The sequence below is a fragment of the Balaenoptera musculus genome, chromosome 21 (genome assembly GCF_009873245.2).
Source record: "Balaenoptera musculus isolate JJ_BM4_2016_0621 chromosome 21, mBalMus1.pri.v3, whole genome shotgun sequence".
In the NCBI taxonomy this organism is placed as follows: domain Eukaryota; kingdom Metazoa; phylum Chordata; class Mammalia; order Artiodactyla; family Balaenopteridae; genus Balaenoptera; species Balaenoptera musculus.
In genome coordinates, this window is record NC_045805.1 from 5,261,762 (window position 1) to 5,286,242 (window position 24,481).

The 24,481-nt window shown below is 40.1% G+C and overlaps 1 protein-coding gene across 1 annotated transcript in view; it reads left to right on the forward strand.

Moving 5' to 3' along the window:
• Window positions 1–911: 911 nt before the first annotated feature.
• VEGFC (vascular endothelial growth factor C) overlaps window positions 912–24,481 on the forward strand; it is a 98,202-nt gene continuing 74,632 nt past the window's right edge. The window contains exon 1 of the mRNA XM_036838813.1: window positions 912–1,374. Within this exon, the coding sequence (XP_036694708.1) occupies window positions 1,219–1,374 (156 nt within the window). The 5' untranslated portion in view covers window positions 912–1,218. The remainder of the gene's footprint in view (window positions 1,375–24,481) is intronic.

A 24,481-nucleotide genomic window follows, 5' to 3' on the forward strand; every position in this document is an offset into this window, starting at 1 on the left:
GCTTCAAGTAAACCGGAGGGAGGGGAGTCGCAGAACCTGCAGAGCGTTGCCTCAGATGGGAAAGTCGCCTCTCCACCCCGGGCAAGCGGCCCCGGGGTGCCTTGCCAACCAGGAGATGCTGTCGCCTTCGGCATTTGTCGCTTCCGACGACAGCGTGCTTAACACGTGCCTCGCCGTCACTCCCTTTCTCACTGAAAGCCACGCCGCCCCGAAGCTTCTCGGTGAGGAGCCAGTTGCTCCTTCCGCATCTGCCCCGAGTCTGCGCTCTCGGGCCTTCCCCCCGCGGCCTGCCCTCGGGCCTTCCCCCCGCGGCCTGCCCTCATTCGGCTGCCCCGGGCCCCGCGTGGCCCAACGGGCGGGGGTTGCGCCCGGGGCTGACTTTCTCTCGCCCCTTCTGGAGTGCGGGGCTCCTTCCACCCCTCGAGCAGGGCGCCCAGGGCCGGGCTGCCGGGACTCGGACCGGAGCCCCCGGGCTGCCGAGGACAAAGGGCGGGCTCGCTCCTCCCGAGCCACCTCCCGGCGCGGGGCCAGCGCCCCCGAGCCGCCCGCGCCCCGGGCCGCGCTCCGCGAGCGAGCAGGGGGAGGGGCGGGGGGAGGGGCGCCGGGCGGCGCGGCCCGGAGCGCGGGGAGCCGCTTCCGAGGAAAGGGCGAGGGGAGGGCGGCCGGGCTCGGCACGCTCCCTCCCTCGGCCGCTTTCTCTCACATAAGCGCAGGCAGAGGGCGCGTCAGCCATGCCCTGCCCCTGCGCCCGCCGCCGCGCAGCCCCGCGCCCCGCGCTCCCCGGCCTCGCCGCCGCTCCCGCCGCCCGGCCGCCCGGCTCGCCCCGCCGCGGGGAAGGGGAGGGCGGGGGCACGCGGGCTCCGGGGGCGCCGCAGGGCCCGAGCCTCGCGGGGCGTCTCGGCTCTGCCCCCTCGCTCCCCGAGGCGCGCGCCGAGCCGCCGAGCGGGGCGCCGTCCTCCCGCGCCCTCGCCTCGCCTTGCCTGGCGGGCCGCGGCCTTGGGCGCTCGGATGTCCGGTTTCCTGTGAGGCTCTGCCCTGACCCCGTCGCCTCGCGGGCGCCGGCCGGGAGAGCGGCTCGCAGCGTCGGGAGCGCCGAGCCCGGACCCGCTCCCGCCGCCGCGGCTCCGCGGGGTCCCCGGGCGGCCCTCGCGGACAGGGCCGAGCCGCGAGGCAGCCTCGCCGGGGCGCCCGGCCCCGCGCGCTCGCGGCCCGTCCACCATGCACTTGCTGGGCTTCTTCTCTCTGGCGTGTTCCCTGTTCGCCGCCGCGCTGCTCCTGGGTCCGCTCCGGGCGCCCGCCGCCGCCGCCGCTGCCGCCGCCTTCGAGTCGGGACTCGGCTTCTCGGACGCGGAGCCGGACGCGGGCGAGGCCAAGGTGGGTGCGCGCCCGCGCGCTGCGGGGTCGGACCGCGGGGGCTTCGGGTCGCTGAGGACCCGGGACGTGCGCAGAGGGCGGGCTCCTGTTTCACCTTGTGTGCCTGGGCTCCACGGTTACCGCGCCGAGGGTAGGGTTTCTGGGAGGAAGGTTTTCCTAGAAAATAGGACAGCAAGTTAGGCGAGCGAAGGGCCCGGAAGGTGGCCGGTGACAGCGCTCGTGCAGCCGCCGGAGGGCGGCCCCCGCCGGTGCGCCGAGCGCGCCTGGACCCCGGCGCGGGGAGAGCCCGAGTTCAAGCCGTCGGGTGGGCTCTGCTCTTCCCTGGCAGGCTAGCGGGACTCCAGCGGCTCCCGGGCTTGGGTGAGCAGCCCTCCGGGGCTTGCTTTCCTGCAGAATTCCTCCGATGTGGCGTTTAGGAACCGGGCTTTAGGGCCTCGGACTGCAGATTCACTCGGAGCAGTTGGTCGTGCCGGAGATGCAGCAGGATCTCCGATCACCATCAGGCATGGCTTTTCAACTTAGTAAACGCTGCGTTTCTGAAATTCGGTCGTCAGGTACTGAAAAGTAAGGTGGATTTCCTTGCTGGTTTTTTAACATGCGATGTTTAACTCTTTGCCTAAAAAATGTTGCCAGGAGATTGTTGAGACATTCGGATTTTCAAGTGTCGTATCGTATTGGTGCCCGCTTCTCCCTTGATCTCCTGAAAGAGTATCTATTTACCTTAAAAGTTCAGAACTGACCTAAGGATGGAGACTATGCTTAGGAGAGTTCTTAAGTTCCTGGAGAAGTTTTGTCTTCCACAGAAGACGGGAAGTCTCGGTTCACACACTGGCAGTACCCCTTGCTGGAACTAGATTGCAGCACTTTATTTCACCTGATGGCAAGTGAAGGGCCGGGGGTGTGCCACTGCCACCCTTGAGTTGACTTTATTGATTAGCATCTATCGAATGTGTACAAATTAAATTGCCTTCCCGGTTTTATTTTGAAATACGCTGTAAGATTGAGAAGACTGAGTTTCGAAAAACCAACATACCTTTGTGTTTAAGTTTTGGGAAAAAAATTGAAATATTGGAATTTGTCGTTCAGTGGGATCAAGGGGGAAAAAAACTGTGGAGTAGAAACATATACATGAAAGTTCAGAAAAGAGCGCTCTATGTGCATTGTGAAATACTTTTCAACGCAGATATTTACATTGGTGTAATTATTGCCCTGAGAAAGTCTTCCTAGCCTCAAATGCCACAAAAATGTAACCTTAGACCCACTAACACTTCCTGTAATTTAAATGCCTTGGATTTCATGGTATCGATTCACTCAAACTATTTATTGAAAGTATGACTTAGGAAGGCAACTCCTCCCTATTGCCTATGTTAACTCACTTCGGTTTGCGGCAAGAAAGCGTGAAATAGGAGGTGAAAGGACCAGCCTGTCCTGATAAGCCTAGAGCCTGTGTGAGAGTCGCTGCCTGCTGGGTGGATCCTGAATGGATGGATGGGCCCGTGTGTGCCTGTGTTTACGTCTGTATGCGGCTGGAGGATAACAGTTAATGTGTTTTTAGTTTCCAAAATTGTCTTCACTGGTGATGTAATGAGAGTTTCCCTTTGCCATGAGAATCTTTGTGCATTCTTGCTGGCTTTTCATATTTGACCGTCTCTTATATATTCTGTATGGTGAGTATGGGTTGATAACTCTGTGTGCGGTATGGACGCTTTTCCACGTGACGGCACCTCGGCTTAAGGCTCTGAGTTCCACAGACCACAAGGCGGAGTGTTACTCCCGCACCGAAGTGTCCCCCAGTGGTTGAGTAGCAGCCTGAGAGGGCGTGTGTCATTAATGCCTCCGGCGAGCTGCTGTGTCCTTGCCGTGAAAATGCCAAGACACGTGGTCCAAAGACTCCATGTCTCTCCCTAGTGGACAAGACCAGTCGCTCATTTGGACGTAAGCCCTGGACGGGAGCTGATTGTTAATTTTCTGTGCTTTACATAAACACCAAGAAGAGATTTCAGAAGGTGAATAGAAGACGCTAGATATGCATAATCCCCCATAAATGCAGATTTTTGGTAATTTACACTTCAGAAGTGTTTTTTAATATTAAAATAAAATAGAAAACAGCTCACAGGCTGTGAACCAAGGTTAGCCGTCCCATTCTTCACCTCATCCCATACAGAAAAAGCCATACAGAAAATTGGAGGTAAAATCACAAATGGAAGCCAGATCTCCTTGTTTCTAGACCTATATTTACTGTTATTAGGTTCCTCTTTCTAATTATTCATGGTTGTAGACTTACGAAAAACTTCTGAAGTGTTTTTCCCAAGGATGTTAGTGCAAGCAAGTCAACATCAGAAAAGTAAGGCAAGCAAAGTATTGCCTAATTATATAATTAAAATTAACTACACATGATGGGGATAAAAGAGGAAATATTTAAAATTATCATCAAACTAAAGAAACCTGCAAAACCTCGAAAAAGCACTAGATTACTAACTACAATCGTTTGCCAACGTGAGATTAGATAGAGTTTGTTTTTTGTTTTTTTCCTTACCTGAGAACAACCGGTTCACTGTGGTTGGTTGGAGTTGAGTGTGGTTTTAAGAGAAAGGTTGGTTTATGATTAACAAAAGGAGGAATTACTTCATTACTTCATATCATGAAATATGCTTCTATTCCAAAAGGTGGGTTCGACTGGGAGTTTAAATACCTAGATCCTTACAGGTTGTTAGAGTAGTAAATGCAAGGAGAGCATATCTTACATTGCAAATGCCTTTGTTAATAAAGATTGAACTCAACAAAAGAAAGCTTAAAGATTTACAATCTTGTGTCAATTAAGTGAATAATCAAAAAGATCAAATATTATTGCATAGACAAATGTAACTTATCTAATTTTCTGTATTACATAAATAACTTTAAATATCCCTACATTTATAGTTTAAATGCAAAAAAAACGATTAGCTTAGTATTAACACTAGTTGCTTTAATGAGAATAGCTGTTTTCAATTAACATAGTAAAAGTACATATGGTTTACGGTGACTATCACAAAAAAAACTTCCTAATGGTGGCAACTATTTTGTAACATGCCTTATTTTCTTTCTCATCATTTATAATTCTGCACACTTTGGTATTTTATTTTTTTTATTTACTGTTTCAAATTAATCAGTGGCAGTGTTTCTCAGAATACTATCTTTGTGCTAACTGCATCTGAACTCCCTACAGGTCTTTAATTTTTTTTTTTTTTTTTCCTTACCTGAGAACAGCCAGTCTCTGGACTTGGGTCTAGGAACATGCGTTTTTAACTAGCATCCTAAGTCATTCTCACGCACAGTGACAGTCTTACACTCAGTATGTCTGGTGTGTAACAATGACTAATTTCATTGGTCTTATCATATTCATTACATAGTTTTTGAGTTTGCAGGGTAATCTGTTAGGCATGGGGCATCTTCAAAGACATAAAGCCATTTTCCTCTCTTCAAGGAGCTTGCAACTCAGGCAGGGAAAATAAAGCCTGAAGCACAAAAATACTGTGAGTTATTGGAGGAAGAGCACCAAAGCGATGTCTGTGTCCTCAAGTTTGGGCAGGAGAGTCATCCATGTGGCCTGGTTGGTCTGGGTGCCTTGACTTAGGGCAGAACTTGAGCTGTAACTTGGATAGGAATTTCCAGCAGATGACTACATCAAACACAGGCATCCCTTTCAGGTCTTGGATGGAGTGAGAAAGTGAGAGGGCAAGTAGAAGTGTTTGACGGCAGCTGAGGGGTTATATAGAGTTAACAGTGAAGACTCTTAAATAAGAAGAAGCTTTCAAGCTGGATGGCGATCACAATGTATATGGCCTGAATCAGTTTACGGAATTTGAATGCTGGGAGTCTTGCTGTGAGTCTTGGAGGGTTATTCATGATTTAAGCACCTGAAAGACATAGGTAGTAAGAAGGCTATTGGAAATCATTTATGGGATTGATTAGAGGTCAGAAGGACTTTTGCTGGGGACCTGATCTGGTTGAGAGGCAGCAGTAATAGTCTAGAAGGGAAGTGACAAATAGAGCAGAGTGGGGACAGTGGAGACAGAAGAAAGAGATGTTACACAGGAAGAACCCATAGGTCTGGTGACTGATTAATATGAAAAGTAAGGGAGTGGGAGAAATTAACCTTGGCATCAGTATTATAACCATAGGAAAATGTTGGTCCTACTGCACTTCAGAGAAGAGAAGAGACTGGTTTTCACTGATGTATGCTGGAAGCTAAAGGCATTATTCCATAAGTCACCTAAGATTTTACTAGACTTAAGACTCTTTGGAGAAGTAAAATAAGCTTTACAAATTTACATCCCATAAAAGGAAAATAACTGTCTAGCATCAATAGGACTTAAACTTTAAAGAACTATTTGAGCTCTTGACAAGTATTATTACAATCCCTAAAGGAAAATTAACAGTGTGCATATCCTATTACCCTGCATTAGAAATAAGGTAAATTTTATTCAAGTAAAATAGGCCATAAATGTGGCTGTAATTTTTAATCATTTACTTGCAGCCTGCTCTGTGCTTCTTGTTGCTTCATGATATTTCTCTGATGTACTTCAGATACCCATACTTTTTCACAGTAACCAACCATCAATCTTTAGAAAGGAAGTTCAGTATTAGGGATATGTGAAATGTTTGTGAAAGTGGAAACCTTTGAACCCTCTTCCTCTCTTTACCTCACTCTGCATCAATTCATGTTAGAGGCTCCGAGTCTGACATAATTAGGTTATATCTGTAATGTCCTGAGTATCTATAAGTTAATTTCATTTTGTTTTTCACTACGTCTCCCGGAGATGGATGTTATTATATTTTATTAAAGATGACGAATCGAAGACTCAAATGACTCAACCAGGGGCAAGAATAGAGCTTTTTTCTGTTTGAAAAACTTTTGCAGCATGTATTTTAGAAAAGCGTGGTAATGGGTTTGAGCCTTTGGGCTTTGCTAAACACCCACTTCCTCCTGTAAGTTGTAGCAGCATGCAAGGGGGCAGAGAGAAGTATTGCTGTACAGCGAGGGCCCCCTCATTACTTTTATTTAGGCCACGTTCCCCACAGTGGAACAATCTGAGAGAAACTTGGACTTTCTTCCAGGGTTCACCACATGGTGCCCTCTGATTAAAGATAGATCACAACTGGCTTAAGCCCTAGTACTGTTGTAAGAATGGCTGCAGAACTAGAGGCCTAACAAGAATTCCTGACGATAATTGAACAGAGTTTCTAAATTGCACTAATATAACTTAAGTGAAACATTGTGATCTTACTATGTCAAGTGACCTCTCGGGATTAACTGGATTTGGAAAGAACAGACTTCAGTTGCAGAGGCATGATACTTCCTCCAACTTCTAAACATTACATTGTTCCCCCTTTCACCTGTTACATCATTCCTGGCGGATAAGAGCATTCTTTAAGTACTACACAGGCCTACTTTTTGTTGCAAAACACATATTTGTCACTTCAGACTTGTACAAGTTGTGAATTAAGGTATCATTAATTTTTCACATTAGAAATATTAGTGTAGCAGAGAACTTTAAACAATAAGAGGTAATAGTTCATTTGATTTATAATGTAACACTAAAATTTATTGTAAATATTTTAGATTTGTCAGTGTAGTTGTTTCTTCTGAAATTTACTCCGGCAGATTATTCAGGTGCTTCCAATCCTCAATTGATTTACTTTTTTTTCAGAGTTCCTAGTTTACCTGTTGGAGAGAGAAGAAGTTGTGTTGATTTAATTCGCTTTATTGGGCATCCATCATAGAATCAAATAGGCACCTTAAATTAAAATACCTTTTGCCGGTGGATTCTTACCCTTTCCTGGTACTGATAGCACCCTAGTAGCTTTCAGATGTTAGAAGGGATTCCTGATGATTCCTTTTCTGCAATTCTGAAACCCCAAAGCTCATTTTCATAAATTATTTGGTGCTATAACCTTGATCTGATCTGCCATAAAGCTATTTATAGTCTTTATTTATCCTCTAAGTTTGAATATATCTAAACTTCATTGAAGAAATAGTAATGTATTTATGAGATGCTGCCATAGACCTTGCTGGGGGTTGGGGGAGAATTAAAATGTATATGTACTGGGTTTCTTGAAAATTCTGGGATCTGAAGTTCATGCAATCCCCACGGCTTATGGTAAGGGATTGGATTGGAGAGCTGCTCTTTTCCAAAGGGCTTCCTTCCTCAGTCACCTATTGCCTCAGTGACAGCCTGGAAGGGAAATGGAAGGACTCAAGAAGGAGGCCCTGTGGACACCCCTACCTCCATTTTACCCATTGGAACCAGGTTTATGTACTTTTCACTCCAAATTCTCATGTTTAAATCTTCAATTCAGGGGCATTTTAATTAATTCTCACTAGCGGCAGCTTCAGTTCTAAGCAGGAAATTACAATGAAGTGAGTGATACAAAAAATGTAGAGTGAGTGATTCCTGTCTATAACAGGAATCAAGAAACTTACTCATTAAAAATACCAGAAATGAGTTAAACTATAAACGCAGACAGTATAAGGGATTTTGTAAGAGTCTCCTGCTTTACCAGAAGTCGTTGGCTAGACTTCTGGGGGATGCCTGGGCAGTCATGGGAAAGGTGGGGTGATGCTGAGTCAGCTGTGAAAAGCGGGTAGATGCTGGTTACGGAAAAGAGGGAGGGAGGGGTATTTCGGATATTGAAGTGTGAGAGCAGAGTACAGAGGCTAGTAATGCCACTGCGGTCAGGGGGTGTTCGGGCAACTGGGAGCAGACCCCTTTGGCTGGAGAGCCCAGAGCTTCGAGGGAAACAGAAGGGAATGTTGTAGAAAATGTTAGAAACCAAGGAGCAGGACCCATGTTTGAGAATGGGTTGAAAGCAACAGGAGCCACTGAAGATTCTTCAATGAAATGTTGGAAGTGGTGTTTTTAGGAACTTAACCTGGCATCACTGAGCAGAAGTGTCTAGAAAAGTGGCTAGAAGCTGGTCCGCAGCTTCCCAGAAGCCATTTTCAACTGCAGGCTTCCTGGAGGTGTCTGGCAGTGACTGCTCTCCTCACTTCGTTGGCCACGCACACATGTTATTTGAACTCCTCTATATGCTCTGGATTTCTGATGATGGCAGTGGTGACCACTTAACTTATGTAAGCACCCATCACCATCCTGTCCAGAAACATTTATAAAATATACTAATAAGAGTCATCGTTCTGGCTCGAATTCCAAACAGAGCAAGCAATGTAAACAGTGGTCATGCTTAGATACACACACACACACACACACACACACATCTACCTCTTCATGGTTCTTCAAGCTGCCATCAATGGCTTACGTGTTCTTTCTTGCCGAGCTAAATATTTTAGACAATCTATTGAAAGAATATAAAAAAATCATAATATATGAGATTAGATTTTCCATCGTTCATACACTTATTCCTAAATCAGCTGGCAATTAAAAAAAAAAAAAAAAACAGAGAGAGAGAACCCTGAAGTGTCCTAGCAATTCCTTCACTTTAAATCTGCTTACAAGTATTCCTATTGGTAAGAGCAAAAAGGGGGGAGAAATGAGCTATCAAGTAAATGACACGATTAGTTTGTAGTTTCTGTTATAAATTTTTTTTAATGTGGCAGAAAATTGACTCAAACTCAAAAGACAACTATTATAAAATGGACGTAATGAAAGAGGGAATATTCAGATGCACAGCCTTGTGTAAATAACAGTGCTTCAGAGTTTAAAAGTCAGACTTCTCAGCAAGGGTAGGTTCAACATTGTCCTGGTTTGGACAGGTCGGGAGGAGATGAATATTTTAGAGGAAATCAGAAAGATGTGGTTTACCGTTTCTATACTTGTAAAGATTTTAATTAGCCATTTATTTTGTAATTTGTTTCACCTTAAAACTTGGTCCCCAGAGTACCATTTTCACCACCTTTTATGCAATAGTAATGCATGCATTATAAGTGGTGAAGGCTAGAAATATATATATATGTGTGTGTGTCTGTATGAAATCTCCTTTAGAACTATGGTATATAGTAAGCATTCTGTACATTTTTTGTTAAGTAGATAGGTTTCATCATCAGAAAAATACCATAGACATAAGTACTATGTCCTAGGCATGTGAAGTAACAGTGATATTCTTCAGAGTGATTCTTCAGCCCCTTCCCACCTAATTTATTATATGTGTTTTTTTTTTAATTATTGTAAGCTTACCAGCAGTTGTCCTGATTTCTGCAGTACGGGAACAGGATGTAATGTTGATGTTTGATTTTGAGACAGTTGGGGGAAATCCAAAGTGTTTGATCATTCAGTGTAGGAAGGCTATGTATTGTAGATCTGCTTATGATATGCTTCCACCTCTCCGGTGTGCCAGGGTTTGTGTCTGTCCCTGAGGATGACAGCTCTGGCCTGAGACCACCAAATCAAGGAATAGAGCATGACAGTCATGCCCTAAACTGCATACTTAAGTCACTGGGTAAAAAGGACTTCGGTACACAGGGCATTATAATGCCATACAATTTCACATGAACTCGTCCTGAATACTTTCAAAGCTTAAATGCTTTCAAGTTTAAATCTCTATTAAAGAAACAGACTATTGTTGCTACTTTAATGTGTAAACATCTCGTCTTTATATTATTAATTGTCATGGGAGAGATATAAATATGTATTCTGCATTACCGTGAAATCATCCCAGAATAGCTAAAAGATGAAAAATATACTTTCACCAAGTAAAATGTAATGAAAATGTAATGGTGGAAGGTTATATGAAGAGTTAAACTTGTGTAAATTTGTTCAGAAAGTGTGATTGCCCTGCCTCTTTGGGGTGCTCTTCTGGAATGGCAACCAATAAAGTGTCCGGTCTGTGCTGTCACTGAGCTGAATCTTAGAGCAAATACTTTCCTTCTCCAAGTCTAAGTCTGTGTTCCTTGAGTTCCCTCATTTGCTCACAAGAGTTGATTTTATTTGCTGGTTCTATCTGCCAGTTTGCCAGGCAGTCAGGAAACACTATGAATTTCTTGGTGCTGAACAATTGATGGTGATGAGGGCGTGTGAGCAGATGGGAAGAGGAAACTCAGAGTAAGTGGTGGATACAGCTCCCAGCTCTTCAAGAGCTAAGAACATGTTTTTACTCAGTAACATCTTGAAAGTATTCACTTCCTTATGATTCCAATACAGATGTTAGTTGGAGTATTTTAGGAACTTTTGATCAGATACCATATTTCTAAACAGAGGAAGTTTTGCTGACTGAATCTGGAAGGAAGGATTGAACACTAAATAGATACTCAGCTAATATGTAAATGATTAAAGAATTAGATAATACATTATCTATATAAGTCTAGACACATTATCCCTACATACATGCAGTACTGGTATGATCTATTTTTAAAGTAATTTTCGTTTCTTGGTTTAAGGATGCTTTATATTTAAAGGCTGATATATTTCTCCAGTTATAGTATTCAATATTTTTTTTTTTTTTTTAATAATTTTTATTTTTATTTATTTATGGCTGTGTTGGGTCTTCGTTTCTGTGCGAGGGCTTTCTCTAGTTGTGGCAAGCGGGGGCCACTCTTCATCGCAGTGCGCAGGCCTCTCACTATCACGGCCTCTCTTGTTGTGGAGCACAGGCTCCAGACGCGCAGGCTCAGTAATTGCGGCTCACGGGCCCAGTTGCTCTGCGGCATGTGGGATCTTCCCAGACCAGGGCACGAACCCGTGTCTCCTGCATTGGCAGGCAGATTCTCAACCACTGCGCCACCAGGGAAGCCCTATAGTATTCAATTTTAAAGTTTAATTTTCTTCACAGTAATTTTTCATTCTCATTCTAATTTATTTTTCTAATAAAAGTGCTATGCTTATTTTGGGGGGTCAGAAACAGAATTAAAATAACATTGCTTATTTAATATTCTTTTATATGGAGAGGAAATGTTCATAAAATTAATAATATTTTTGCTTCCAGCTTGCTTAAATACTTGAAATGGGTGGAAAATCTCTAAAAAAAAAAAAAAAAAAAAAAAGAGCAGACTTTGATATTGTGGTTGTTTGGGAAGATTCTCCTATATATGAGTTGGTGCCACTTGGAGACAGGCAACGCTTACTCCCTCCCGGGAACTGACTGGGAAGACGGGACGCAGATGCTTATCACCTCCTCAGCCAGCTGGTGTTCAAAGGTTTAATACCTTTTTCGGAAATGGCAAAAATAATTACCTTTCTTAAAAAGAAGTGTTGGCGATGGCCCTATAACCTATCCTCAAGAAAATAGTACATTTTTTCTTTTCCTTGTTTATGCTTAAGTGGAGTCTTTTCTTCCACCTAATATCAAACCACCCACCCAAGTCCAAACAAAGAATGGATACATTTGGCAAATTACATTAGACTGAAATCTTAAAGAAAATAGTCTTGATTTTCTTTTAATTGGAGTGACCACACAGCTGCTATGAATTCTATGATTAAATTCCTATAATCTGTAAAAGAGCTTGTTATTTCCTCTCACTCAAAGTTCCTTGGAAATAGTTAATACCAAATACCAGCATGAAGCTGTTTTAAAACCACTATGGGTTACTTTACTACAGTAGCATTGCCCACATGGAATATTTTTAATTCCTTCTTTTTCATTTGTGTCTGTTGTGTGTATTTCATTACTTTATCCTGTTGAAAGTCTTCTTCCAAGTTTATGTTTTGAAAAATGGAACACTTTTTTAGATTCGTGTTTGCGTACGGGTCCTGACATTTATGACTTCCCTAAAAAACAAACAAATTCTTTTGTCTTAGAGCCAAAATTTTAGTTTTGGGATGATAGTGATTCATTGTTTGTTCCCTTTGAATACTAGGTCTTTTCATCTTGATGTCCATCCATGCCAAATTAGAATTTTAATCAAGGCCAAAATTATTCATGAGTCATAACCATTACACTTCAAGTTGGGTAATTTGAAGCTGCTTTATATACACAGATTAAGCAAATAATTATAAATTTTAGTGCAAATGATTTTTTCCCCTAAACGTTGGTAGCGGCGAGTGCTGCTCAGTTGGAGACTTATTCTGTTTTACTTTAGGAAAACACACCCTGTGTCACAGCTACATGAGCATAGCGTACGGTCAGGCACCCCGTGTTCGCATTTGAGGATTCAACCCAACCAGTTGCTTGGATACGGGAGGGCTGACTGTTCTATGCCATTTATAGACTAACGGACTTGAGCATCCATGGATTTTGGTATTTGTGGAGATCCTGGAACCAAGGGATGACTGTATGTAGTTAATATTACTGTCGTATAGGATACCATGGTGCATAACATAGTGAATTAAAGATGGAAATGTTTAAAATCGGTGTTACCTTTTTGTGTCATGCTTACTTGACAGTGCAGGCTCTTCTGCAATCTTAAACTGGGGACAGAGTTACACGAAGGACCCTCAAGCTTCCTTTAGCAGAAAACACCTGAGATTCAAATTGTGCCTTCATGTGCCAATTTTTTAAATTCAAGTTGCCCTTAATGTTGATTTTCACTTTGACACGTCTGCAGTGTGTCTACAGTGGTAAGAGGGAGGAGAGCACACGTACCTGATTTGTTCCACTTATTAGCTCTAATCCTCTTAGGGCTGGACATGGGTTTCCTCCACCCAGGACTGACTTAGGCTAATATAAATTTGACATTCTGTTCAAAATTGGAATGGTAGCTCATAAACTAGGAGATGTGCTAACATTAAATCTGTGATATTCAGATGAACTATATGCTAAGCCATGTGCACTCTGTGTGACACATAAGTATTAAATACTTGCTTAGAGAATGGATTATGAGTTTTAAAAGATAGCTATCTAAAATGTCAACCGGTCAAGTGCCATTAGTCTGAATGTTAAGAGTTCCAGTTAAATATACATATGTTTAAAACCTTTTAATTTTTAATAAACTATCACTAAGACATCATAAGTATGGATTTCAGTATGTGTTTCTGTGAGTTTCATTGGGACCTAGTGGTACATAAATCCCTGAAGGTGCATGTTTTTACCAGTTCATTGGAACATTACAGTCTATCCGTATTTAGGTTCAGTCTTTTTCAGAACAGTTTCTATTTTGCTAAGCCTAAACTATTATCACTTTTGTTTATTAAATCCATTTTTTAAACTGTCTAGGTGCTTTGCATTTCCACTGATGTGAGCTGTCCTGTCCTATGTGCAGTAGGAAAAATGTACAGTAATTCTAGCATCATGGTCTCCCTTGAAGGTTAAAAAGACTCCTGATTTAGAAATTAAGATTTCACTCCAAAGCAAAGTATCCCACTTGATGACATGCCCCAGGGTGCTGATAGATATGGCAACACTATTAAAAACCAAAATATCAGACACATGTTACATACCCTTCTGTATAAATTGCACATTCTTTTCTTTCCCTTTATTACATATTTTTACTCATACATAATACTTTGCAGGTAAATATTTTTAAACACACTGTAAACAACTGTTGCTCATTACAAAATATATATGCCCACCACTGACAGGAGTTATTCATTGTTTATATCACCTTGTGGCACAAAATACAAATGTCATGTTACAAAGAATGTTAACATTTATAGTGAGATTAGATTTTCTTAAATTTGAACTTAAATTCTTTTGGAAAATCAGGTTCTACAATCTCTGTTATCATTTCACCTCAATACATCTTCCCACTATTTTGATGCATAAATGATGCTTTTATATTATGGTGGCTTCAATTTTAGTGTAATATTAGCTGATTTATGGCTTGATAAATTTAGTGCATACACTGCATCCATAAATATAGTATATATATATATAGTATGTGCATTTAGTTTGAAGAACCAGAATTTTTTCCAAACTCTCATCAGTTTTGTTTGTTTGTTTTATTTTTTGTTTTTTGTTTTTGGTAGTGAGGAAGGAAGTCAGAGTTTGACAACATGTAAAATTTATAATAATTTTGTCAAACGGATTCATTGCTACAGTTTGTAATCAGAAAATTTGGGGGGATCTATCTAGAGTTTATGAGGGGAAAGAATATTTGAAAATGAGGCACTCTCAGGAAATTGAGAAAGTAAGTTCCTGTGCATGTAGAGCAGAGGGTGTTTTGGATCATAGCACATGTTTTGCAGCAGGGAGTTGAAGCATAGTTAAAATACATCTGGGTTATGTTTAGTTATTGAAACTTCTATTCAATGAGATTGGTAATTAAGAGATGAACATAGTTTATAATAGCCCTTATAAGTCTTTAGTTGGTCAACAAAATAACTTGCTCTCAAGGCCAGATGATTTAATCAAAATTATTTAATTAGGTAATTCCTATTTAATCAAAATTTGATTATAATAGATGTTGTAGTACTAAATAATTTGGGATTGCGGGCTCTTGTTGGAGAAAGAATACGTTTTTTTCTTCTATTTAGGGCATCTTAAGGAACAATTTTCCCTCCAGTAGCATTCTTTTGTAGAAGAGGGTCCTATTATTTGCTTTTTTCCTGAAAATGTTATTTCTTTACTTTTGGCATTGTCTTTCTTGCTTCCAATTATGATTGTGAGCAAATAGCAATAGAAATTCTTGGTAACTTCCAGCATGATTTAGTCATCAAAGCTCACCAGCAAATGCATGTACCATGAGAAAGCTGAGCTGGCTGCAACTAGACCACCAACATGTGAAGTCACATTGTCTCCTGTTCCCCAGTTGTCATTTTGTTCCTATTCATGAATTATTCTGATTAAAGTTCAATATTTTGCTGATTATGATTGTGGGCAAAATGAAAATCTATTTCATTTTGAATTATAAATAGAAAAGACATCAGATTCTTCGATCTGAAGAATTATTTAGACTTTGATTATAACTTAAAGCAGAGTGAGCTAAAGAACTAGATTTCTAGGCATATTTTGACTATAAAATAGATACCTCGCATATAGCAAGAGTAGCTTTTATATCTGTATCTGTCACTTTCTAAGATTTATTAATGTGTTCACCAAGCAGTTATTGCCTTCTGTGTGCCAGTGTTTAAGGTATTAAATAAAATCTGAGGAAAACAATTCTATAAAATTCCAAGATGTAAACTGTTTTACGTCTTTAAAAGTTTCACATATATATAATAGTGACTTGTTTTTCATAAATATAGACAGGAACTTAGACTTAAGCAAAAAGTGACAACTGGTTACCTAGGCCAATGAAAAAGCTATTACAACACCCAGACAGTGTTAAAATTCAATGAATTTAAAACATCTCCTGTGCGGTAATGCCAAATAATAAGTATCAAAGTATGAAATATTTTTAATGAAATTAACAATACTAACTGGGTTGTCGGTAATTAAACACATTAATTAAAGATACATAATCTAATAGCTATAAATAGTAATACCTTATGAAACTTCTATAACTTAACAATCCAAGTTCATTTTGATACGTAACAAAAAGATAAAAAAAGACAATATAATAAAACCAAAATAATAATAATAACCTAAAATAATAATAGTAATTGTTGGGTCATAGCATCATATTTTGCTAAATAAAAGATGGCGCTTGAGCTAGGGTTTGGTCCACACGGGGTCAGGATCAGGCAGGGATGATTCTTCTCTGTCTTTACATGTTTCCTTTCCCTCTTGCTGCAGCTTTTGGAAGGTTGGTCTGTTATGAGGTCTTGGCAACACCTATAAATATCACAGGGTGCAGAAGTACAGCTTTTTTCTCCTCTCAGACTTGATCATTTACGCCTAAGCCCTGCTGCTTCCTATTCATTTTCTTCGTGTAGTTCAAAGGTTTAATTGGAAATATTAAATGTAGTTGGGACCAAACTGAGTTTGAGGTCTCCTGTATCCAGTTTAGAAAAGTTTACTTCCCAGCTTTCTTTGCAGCTAGCATGCCATAGGACAGTTCTGGCCAAAGAAATCCAGAAGACAAAATCTAGTAAGGATTTAAGGGAAAACTTTTGTTTTTGTGATAAGGCACTGCCTTTCTTCATGTTTAGTTTTCTCCCCTGGAAATCAGAAATCCCTTATAATTAAAAAAAATTACTTTATGCTTATCAAAAGAACACTTCTAGACTAAGGTGGACTAAAATTTTTATAATTATTAGTGTGAGCCCGTGGCTATGGAAGGACTTTATAAGTTTGTACTATGTCCTTAATCTGTTGAGTTTAGAGTTAAAATAATTTGTATCTTTATATCTAATATTCTTTGCCTTGCTGATGAATTCTTTTTAAATGTTATGTTTATATTTTGTAAATACTTCAAGAAACCTTGTTCAGTAACCACATTCCAAATAAACAGTGTTCTATTAAGAAAGCTATACATTTTGTCCCTTCTCACTGTTGAAAGTGTTAATACTTTGGGAATGACCCCTGACCAACTCTAAGTGTTTGGGTAGTGGTAACTAGAGGGAATAGCGAGAGAGGGAGAGAGGAGCCTCATAGGATTTAGAGAGAGAGAAAGTGGGATGAAATATCTCAGAACTGGCGAAAAAAAATGTGCAAACAAGAAAATATTTTTCTATCTTCATTCAGATTAATGAATAGTTAAACACCTGGATTATTTAAAAATTGTGTTTGATTCTAGGCTTTTACAAGCCTGAATTTGTCACCATAGCATCAAGATGGGAAATTAGGAAAGAATGCTAATTTAAATTTAAAACAGCTGGAAATATAATACATGGTGTAAACGACTATCTTCTCATCTATCAACAAGTGCTTACAGATGTCACATGAACTGTTTTAACTGCAATTATAATACTTGATGGAATGTGTAGAGGTGATTCCAAAAATTTGATTGGCTAACGTTTAGAGTACTGGTTCTTAAGAAATACTCTGTCCAACACAAATTTTAAATATATGCAGCCCCTTTAGTACTAATGAAGAGTTTCAGGTTGACATTTGGGGAAAAAATTCACCATCAAATAATAAATAACGGATATATAACCTCAGTTCAAGCTATTTTTTTATAATAATAGTTTATTTCTAAACACAAGTTTCTTTTAGTTAGATAAATTTTTTTCAGCTGTTAGATTTTGGAGCTGTAGTAATCTGGAATGATTAAAGATTTTATACTTGACAAGTGTTCTCCCTGGGGGTTACTCGCTTCCCCTTGGAGCTCTGGAATTATTATCCTCCACCCCGGGGTAAATGTCTTAAATTCCCTTCTGCCACGTTATTTCCCATCTAGTGGATTGTTAGAGTATCTGTGAGTGAGCCGTATTCCTACAGGACACTCCCAAGGCTCTTTGACCATATTGGTCATTAAAACCTGATCAATCTTGGTTCAGGCAGGTCTGAGGTTGGACCAGTTGATTTGTAGGATGTTCTTACCTGGCAATATAGAGAATACAAATCAAGACACGTCATGTGCAGGAAGCAACATTAAGTAAAGCATGTGTTCTAATGTATTCCTTCAGACATAATCTGGACCATGAAGGGTATTTTTCCTTACCACATTCATATAAGAAGATCAGGTTGGTTTCTGGAATTGGGTATATTTTTTCATTTTTGGATCCTTTCATATTTAAATCTTCAGCTTCATATTCTTCTGTTTTATTATACACGCTGTAGCCATTTACCTATGCAAAGTTAATTTTTTTTTTTTGCCACAAAAATGTTCCACAAACTCCGCACATGTAGACTACTGGGTATAACCAAATACAGTTGCTAAGTCACAAGCAGTCTTCTGAAATAAAAGTTCTTTGATTTTGGCTTCTGAAGTTATTAACTACATATTACTTTCTATCATATTTAAAATCTAATGCTCATAGAGTTAATTTTCACAATTATTGCTGAGTTTGATAGTTCAAAATATCAACCAGAATTTTTTTCATTCTATTAATTATACGTTAAAATATATATTAAGTTGTGCCATAACATAAATTATTCAAGAATTGCAAGTAATGTCATGTCTTAAATCAACCATATATAATATGTATTACCAGTTTTACTTTTAAAGGCACTTGCCATTTATTCAGTATTCTAAAGAAATAAGGTTATCTTCATAAGTGAATTTTCTGGACTCCTGAAAGTTAGCAGTTTTAAGTATAAAAACTCAAATTTATTGCGTTGATTAAAGTATACTATACATAACTTCATCTTAATGACTCAGCTGTAATGAAAACAAGAATTACTGCATTCCTCCATTGCCCTTCCTGCAACCATTATTTACCACCTCTGCTATGTGCAGTCACTTCTGCACTTTTTAAAAATTTGCGTCTATTCTTCTCTCTTTTGCCTCCTTTCCCCCAAGGCTTCTCCTATACTTCTGTTCTTTGATGCTTGGGAGGTGTTTTTGTTTTTTATAGCTATGACCCCACCATTAAAGAATTTTATTTCAGCCTCTGGTGATCTCACCAACTACTTCAAGAATATCATTTGAAATGGGATTTGGTTGTATGTAACAAGAATCTAACTGCAGTGGCTTAAGCAAATTTGAGTTTACTTTTCATGCCAGTGGAGTTAAGGGCTGGTGCCATGTGAAGCTCTATTTGGCTCTCAATGTCCCAGACTCTCCCACATATTCTCCCCCAAAGTTGCAACAAGACTAATTCCTCTACAGCATTATGTCTGATTTCAAGGAAGGAGGAATTAGGAGACAGGAATCTGGTGCCTTAACAGGAAAGCAAAAGCTTTCTTGAAATCTATAGTAGATTTGCACTTATTCTTATTGGACAGAACTGTCTTTTGGCCATCCCTAGCTGCAAGAGAAGCTGAGAAATAAAGCACAGGCAACTTCGGACAAGATTGGAACTCCCTTTATATGGAAGAAAAGGAGAATGGATTTTGAGTATCCTGTGTTTGGTTTGTAACATTGTATCAATATGATTTCTAATTTTGTTTTCTTTTTCCTACAGATTTCTCACTTTTTTCTCATGCTTGCAAACTTGGTGCCTTCCTTGTATACTCATGTGAAAGATTAATGTTATCGAAGGATTAAATTTTAAGTTATATGAATGTTATTACGTAAGACCTTTTGACTGTTCAAAAGATTTCAAGTTTAGTTTGGAGAGATAGTTCTTACCTGAAACATTTGTAGAACGTGAGAATTTAAACTTACTAATTTTGTTGTGTCAAAAGTAGGTGTAGTAACAGAAGGGGAAAACTTGGGAAAGCTAAGTGCCCTTGAAAAATATTCAAGTTATGTAGATTTCTGTGTAAGAAAAATTAATACCAAATCAAGCAAATATAACATTTTTAATTTAAATTTTAATATTGGTGTTGGTTTTCCTTTTACTCTGTATTTTCTGTGAGGTTGGAAAGAGAAAATTTTCTAATTTTACTTGACTTCTTTCTAATGGATTCATCTCCCTTGCTTAATGCTTAACTGTAATAGGACTTTCTTCAGCCAACATGCTAACTTTTTCCTCTCACTGAGCCGTAACTTTTGTGAGACCAATTTGGTGTTTGTGGAGACTTCCAGTGTCTGTGTGGAAAGTGAGGGACAACTATTGTCAGATCACAGGCTACTCTGATAACAGATAGTCCTGACCTTACTGTGTTGATTTTCAGATCACCATCTTGTGAGAATGGCAAAAAAGTACACATAAGAGGGAGATGGTTGATTAAAATTTCTTCACACTACCAATAAAACACCAGGTACAGATTCAGCTGTGTTGTCCTCACAAAGGAAGAACAGGGGTTACTTCTCCCAGGCGGAGTGTCCACGGTCTTGCTACCAGATACAAGAATCTTCATGTGTGTTCTGTGGTTTCTGCCTGCACCTCTTCATGTGTCTTATACATTTACTGAGAAGGAAAAGGGGAAACAGAAGCTCATAAGCACGTAATCAGTGCATGTCTGATGCTCATGGAGCCCTTGGGCACAGTTCTCTGTTACTTCTTCATTACCTTTAATATTTCGCCCTATTGATTTTGTTATTCAAATTTGTAAACCTATGTGTTAAACACATTTTTTTTTTCCAGTAAGCAGACTGTGTATCAAATGTAATGGGAATTTGACATGAAAAGACATTTTGAACAGAGAAGAAAACGACTATTACAAGAGTGTTTGAAGTTCAAGTATTTACCTTGTTTAATTTCCATAGATCATCATCTGATACACTAACAAGATTGGACCAGTTTATGTTATCCTAAACTTTTCCCCCTGCAACTGGATTATTTATCCTTAATGGTTTGGATTATTCTTCCTATTCTGCCTTAGGGGCAATTTTCATACATGATGATGTTTCAAAGTAGTCTCCATTAGAATTTAATTATTTGATGCCAAGCACTGATTCTTTTTTTTTTAAGTGCATTTTCTTGAGAAAAGTAAGTTTTGCACGTTCATTGGTGATTTGCACTTTCACGTGAATGAATGATGAGAGTGAGGGCAGAGGGAGAGAAGGAATGGGTATGTACCTGGAGGTCACGTCACAATCGGCTGCTCTGAGGGTGGAGGGGAGGCAGAGGAGAGGTGCCCCTCATTCAGAAAAGCCAGACCTTCGTGTGTGACAGCTGCCGTGGAATTCTCATAGCTTTTATTGCACTCTTTATCCTGATCACTTTAAACCAGGTCGGCAGAGCATTTGTTGCTTGAATAGGAGCTCAGTTATTTTTCAGGGGCAGTGGTCCAGAGGACAGTATAATAGAAATAGATAATTTCAAAGTTGAATATATGTTAGATACTATTTTTATTCTCTGTTTGGCAAGTCTGTATTGAGAATTTATTCCACTCTGCTTCCTCAGGGAAATAGCCTATTCAGGTCACTGGAAATAACATGTCAGGTTTGATAAGAGACTTCATATGTAGCCAAATAAACCTCCTAAATATATTTAGAAAATCATTCTAGTGACTAATATCTTAAAGTGTTTCCACAATAACAATGTTGGTAATGTTAGGATTTACCCTTTTGCATTGGAAATGACTTGTCAAGTCTTCAAAGAGACTTTATGAGCAGCCAAATATACTTGCTAAGTATGTTTAGAAAGATTTTTACTAATATAAAGTTTTTTTTAACATAGCCTCTTAATTTTAAGCAATAATACTGATTGAAATCATTAGGTAGCTGGCAAGAGAAGTTAACTTGGTTTTTGTTGGTTTAACATTTCTAAATATTTTCAGTTTAATGGGAAAAGAGGAATAAGATCCATCTACAATGGGAAGTTTCAATATTTAGGGTTACCAGGAAATAGTATTTTCAGGGAATACAGGGGCCCAGATTTGATTCCCAGATAATTCAAGTATGCCTTTAAATATTCTATTTTATTTTATTTTTAGAGAGCATAGGGTAGTTGAAACAGCATGGACTTTGGGGGTGGGAACTGTATTTGAATTTAGCACTGCACTTAGGAGGTGTATGATCTTAACACTTCTGAGTCAGTTTCTCAACTGTAAACTGGGGGAAAGAGTGTGTACCTTACAGCATTGTAAACTCACGTGAAGCGCTGTCTCACCTTAGCTACTGGTAAAACATTAGTTCTCCATCGAGGGCCTGTCAAAATCATTAAATGCGTCAGCGTGATCCCCACTCTTGCCTTCAGAGTCCTTAACTGAGGTTTTGTGATTCAAGGTCCACAGATGGAATAAAGTTCATCTAAATATCCATTTATTAATGTAATATCTGCTAGCTCAATACATTTTAATAACATATGAATAACACATTGCTCTTTTCAACATAGCTGTGACCTCCCCATTGGCAAAGCCCGTGTACGACGATCAGAACTCCTCGTTCTGTGCTCTTTCATGCAGCGGTCAGTCAGGTGTGGCCACAAGAGAGGCTCAAGAAAACAAAGTCTGTCATACCCGGAGGAACGGGTAGCCAAGGGAGGTTTTGGTGAAGAGGCAGAAGGCAAGAGCGAGGGGGAAAGCTGAGACTACATACAGCCTTCCTTGGAGTTTCCCAGGGAAAGGCAAGGCAGGGCAGCTTGGACAGTTAGGAATTGGGGAGTTTGAATAATTTCAGGGGCACTAAGCTAGAGGGGTGGTCCCTAGTTGCCTGGTACCTGGCCCTGGGATGGTTAAGGCAGAGGAACATTGCTTCCTGGAGTGTTTGGGCCAGAAGAGAAGGCCAGGCTCTGGATGGGTTAGTTTGTCTATCAAAGGCATGCTCCCAGCTGAGCACTTCTAAGAATTGGCCAGCCTCAGAGCGGCAGTCTCTCCCCAACCAGAAAGGTTTTTAAATTTTCCGTTGTTGAAACATCAGAATATGCGGAAAATTTTAAATGTATACAATGTGTCCTATTACTTGACTTGGCAACATTTGCAATAGTTGATCTTTCCTTTTCTTGATGCGCTGTCTCTCTTGGTTTTGACTCAGTGGTTCTCTTTCTTGTCCTCCACTGCTGGCTATTCTTCTTCCAGAATTTTTAATATTGAAGTGCCCAGGGATTCCCCCCCATGTCCTCTGTTCTTACTGATAACCACTCGCTCCCTTGGTGGTGTAACCCAGTCCCGTGGTTGTAAATAGCCCCCAAATTGTGTCTTTAGTCCAGATCTCTCTTCTGAAGTTTAGAAGGTAACCAGTTCACTTTTCCACTTCCTGTTTGGCATTTCCACACTTCTGATCTCCTCCACCCCGGGTCAAATTTGCTCTTTCCACATCTGCCCTAACTCAGTCAAGCTGACAAATTTCCTTAATTTGGTCAAGTCACAATCCATGGAGTCATCCTTGGCTTACTTCTTTCCTACCTCATATCCAGATTCATCAGGGAATCCTGTCCTGGTGGCTAAGCCTTCAAAGAATATCCAGAATCTAACCACTTCTACACGTGGCTTCTGCCACCTCTCTTACCTGAGCCACCATTGTCTCTCACCTGGATCACAGCATGGTCTGTCCACTGGTCCCACTGGTTCCACCCTCAACCACCTCGTGGAGTATTCTCGACAGAGCAGACAGACTAACCCTTTTACACTGTAAGTCGCATTACATCCGTCTCTTATTTAAGGCCTTAGAATAGCTCCCTATTTTACACAAACTAAAAGCCAAAATCTCGCAAAGGAATAGCAGTCAGGGTCCAGCAAATGTTTTAGTTGGAAAGAATTTAATGAGTAGTCTGTTTTATAGAACTGTAGGTGTTTATGACGCACCCAGAGACCAGCAATGGCGGGAAGTCCTAACCATCCTATTCTCGCAGGGCCAGGATGAAGGGAATGGTGTTATCAGTCCTGGAAATTGCGGGGCACCATGGCAGAGGGGCTGCCCAGCCGGCTCTGGAACCGTGGAATGCACACACTTTCATGTCTACGGCGAGGCAGGGAGGAAGTGAGGGGAATATATGTCCCAACCTATTTTTTGTTCATATCCTAATCAAACACTTGGTTTTGTTAGCCTTTTCCATTTTAGCCATTCTGGTGGTTCTATAATGATATTTCACTGTGGTTTTGTTTTGCCTTTCCAGAGTGACTAATGAGGCTGGAGATCTTCTTGTAAGTTTTTTGCCCATTTGAATATTCTCTTTTCTCAAATGCCTGTTCAAGTATTCCGCTCATTTTTCTCTTTGGCTATATATCTTTTTTTAATTGATTTTTTTAGAATTTCTTTACATGATGTGGACCCCAGATTTTTGTAAGATATATACATTACACATATCTTCTTCCATCTCATACTGGCCTTGTTTTTATTTTTTGGTTTTTGTTTTTTTCTTTTTTTAATGACTGGAACTTTTAAATTTTAATGTAGACTAAGTGGTTCCTTAAAGTGGTTCCTTCATTTTCCTTAATGTAGAGCGGTGTTTCTTCTTTTTCCTTTATGGCTTTTCATATCTTGTTTAAGAAATCTTTGTCTATTCAGTGTCATGATGATAGTCTTATAGAAGCTTTATTGCTTTACCTTTCGTGTTTAGATTTATAATCAACCTGGAATTGATATTTGTATAGGGAGGAGAGTGTGAATCAGGTTTAATTTTTTTCATTTAGATGTCTAAGTATCTCAGTGTCTTTCCCACTGCTCTGCAGTGTTATTCTTGCCATCAATGATCTCTCTATACATATACAGTTTTTTTCTGGACTCCCTGTTTTATATTTCACTCTGCTTATCTTGCATCAGTATCACACTGTCCTAAATTCTGTAGTTTCATAGAAAAACTTGATACAGGGCACAAATACTTCTGATTTGTTCTTTAATATTGCCTTGACAGTATTTGGTGGGATTGCATTGAATCTAAAGATTGATTTGGGGAAAACTGGCATGTTAGCAATATTGAGCCTTCTTTTAGGTCTTTTAAAATTTCTCTCAAATAATATAAAAACTTTTTAAGTTTTCCTT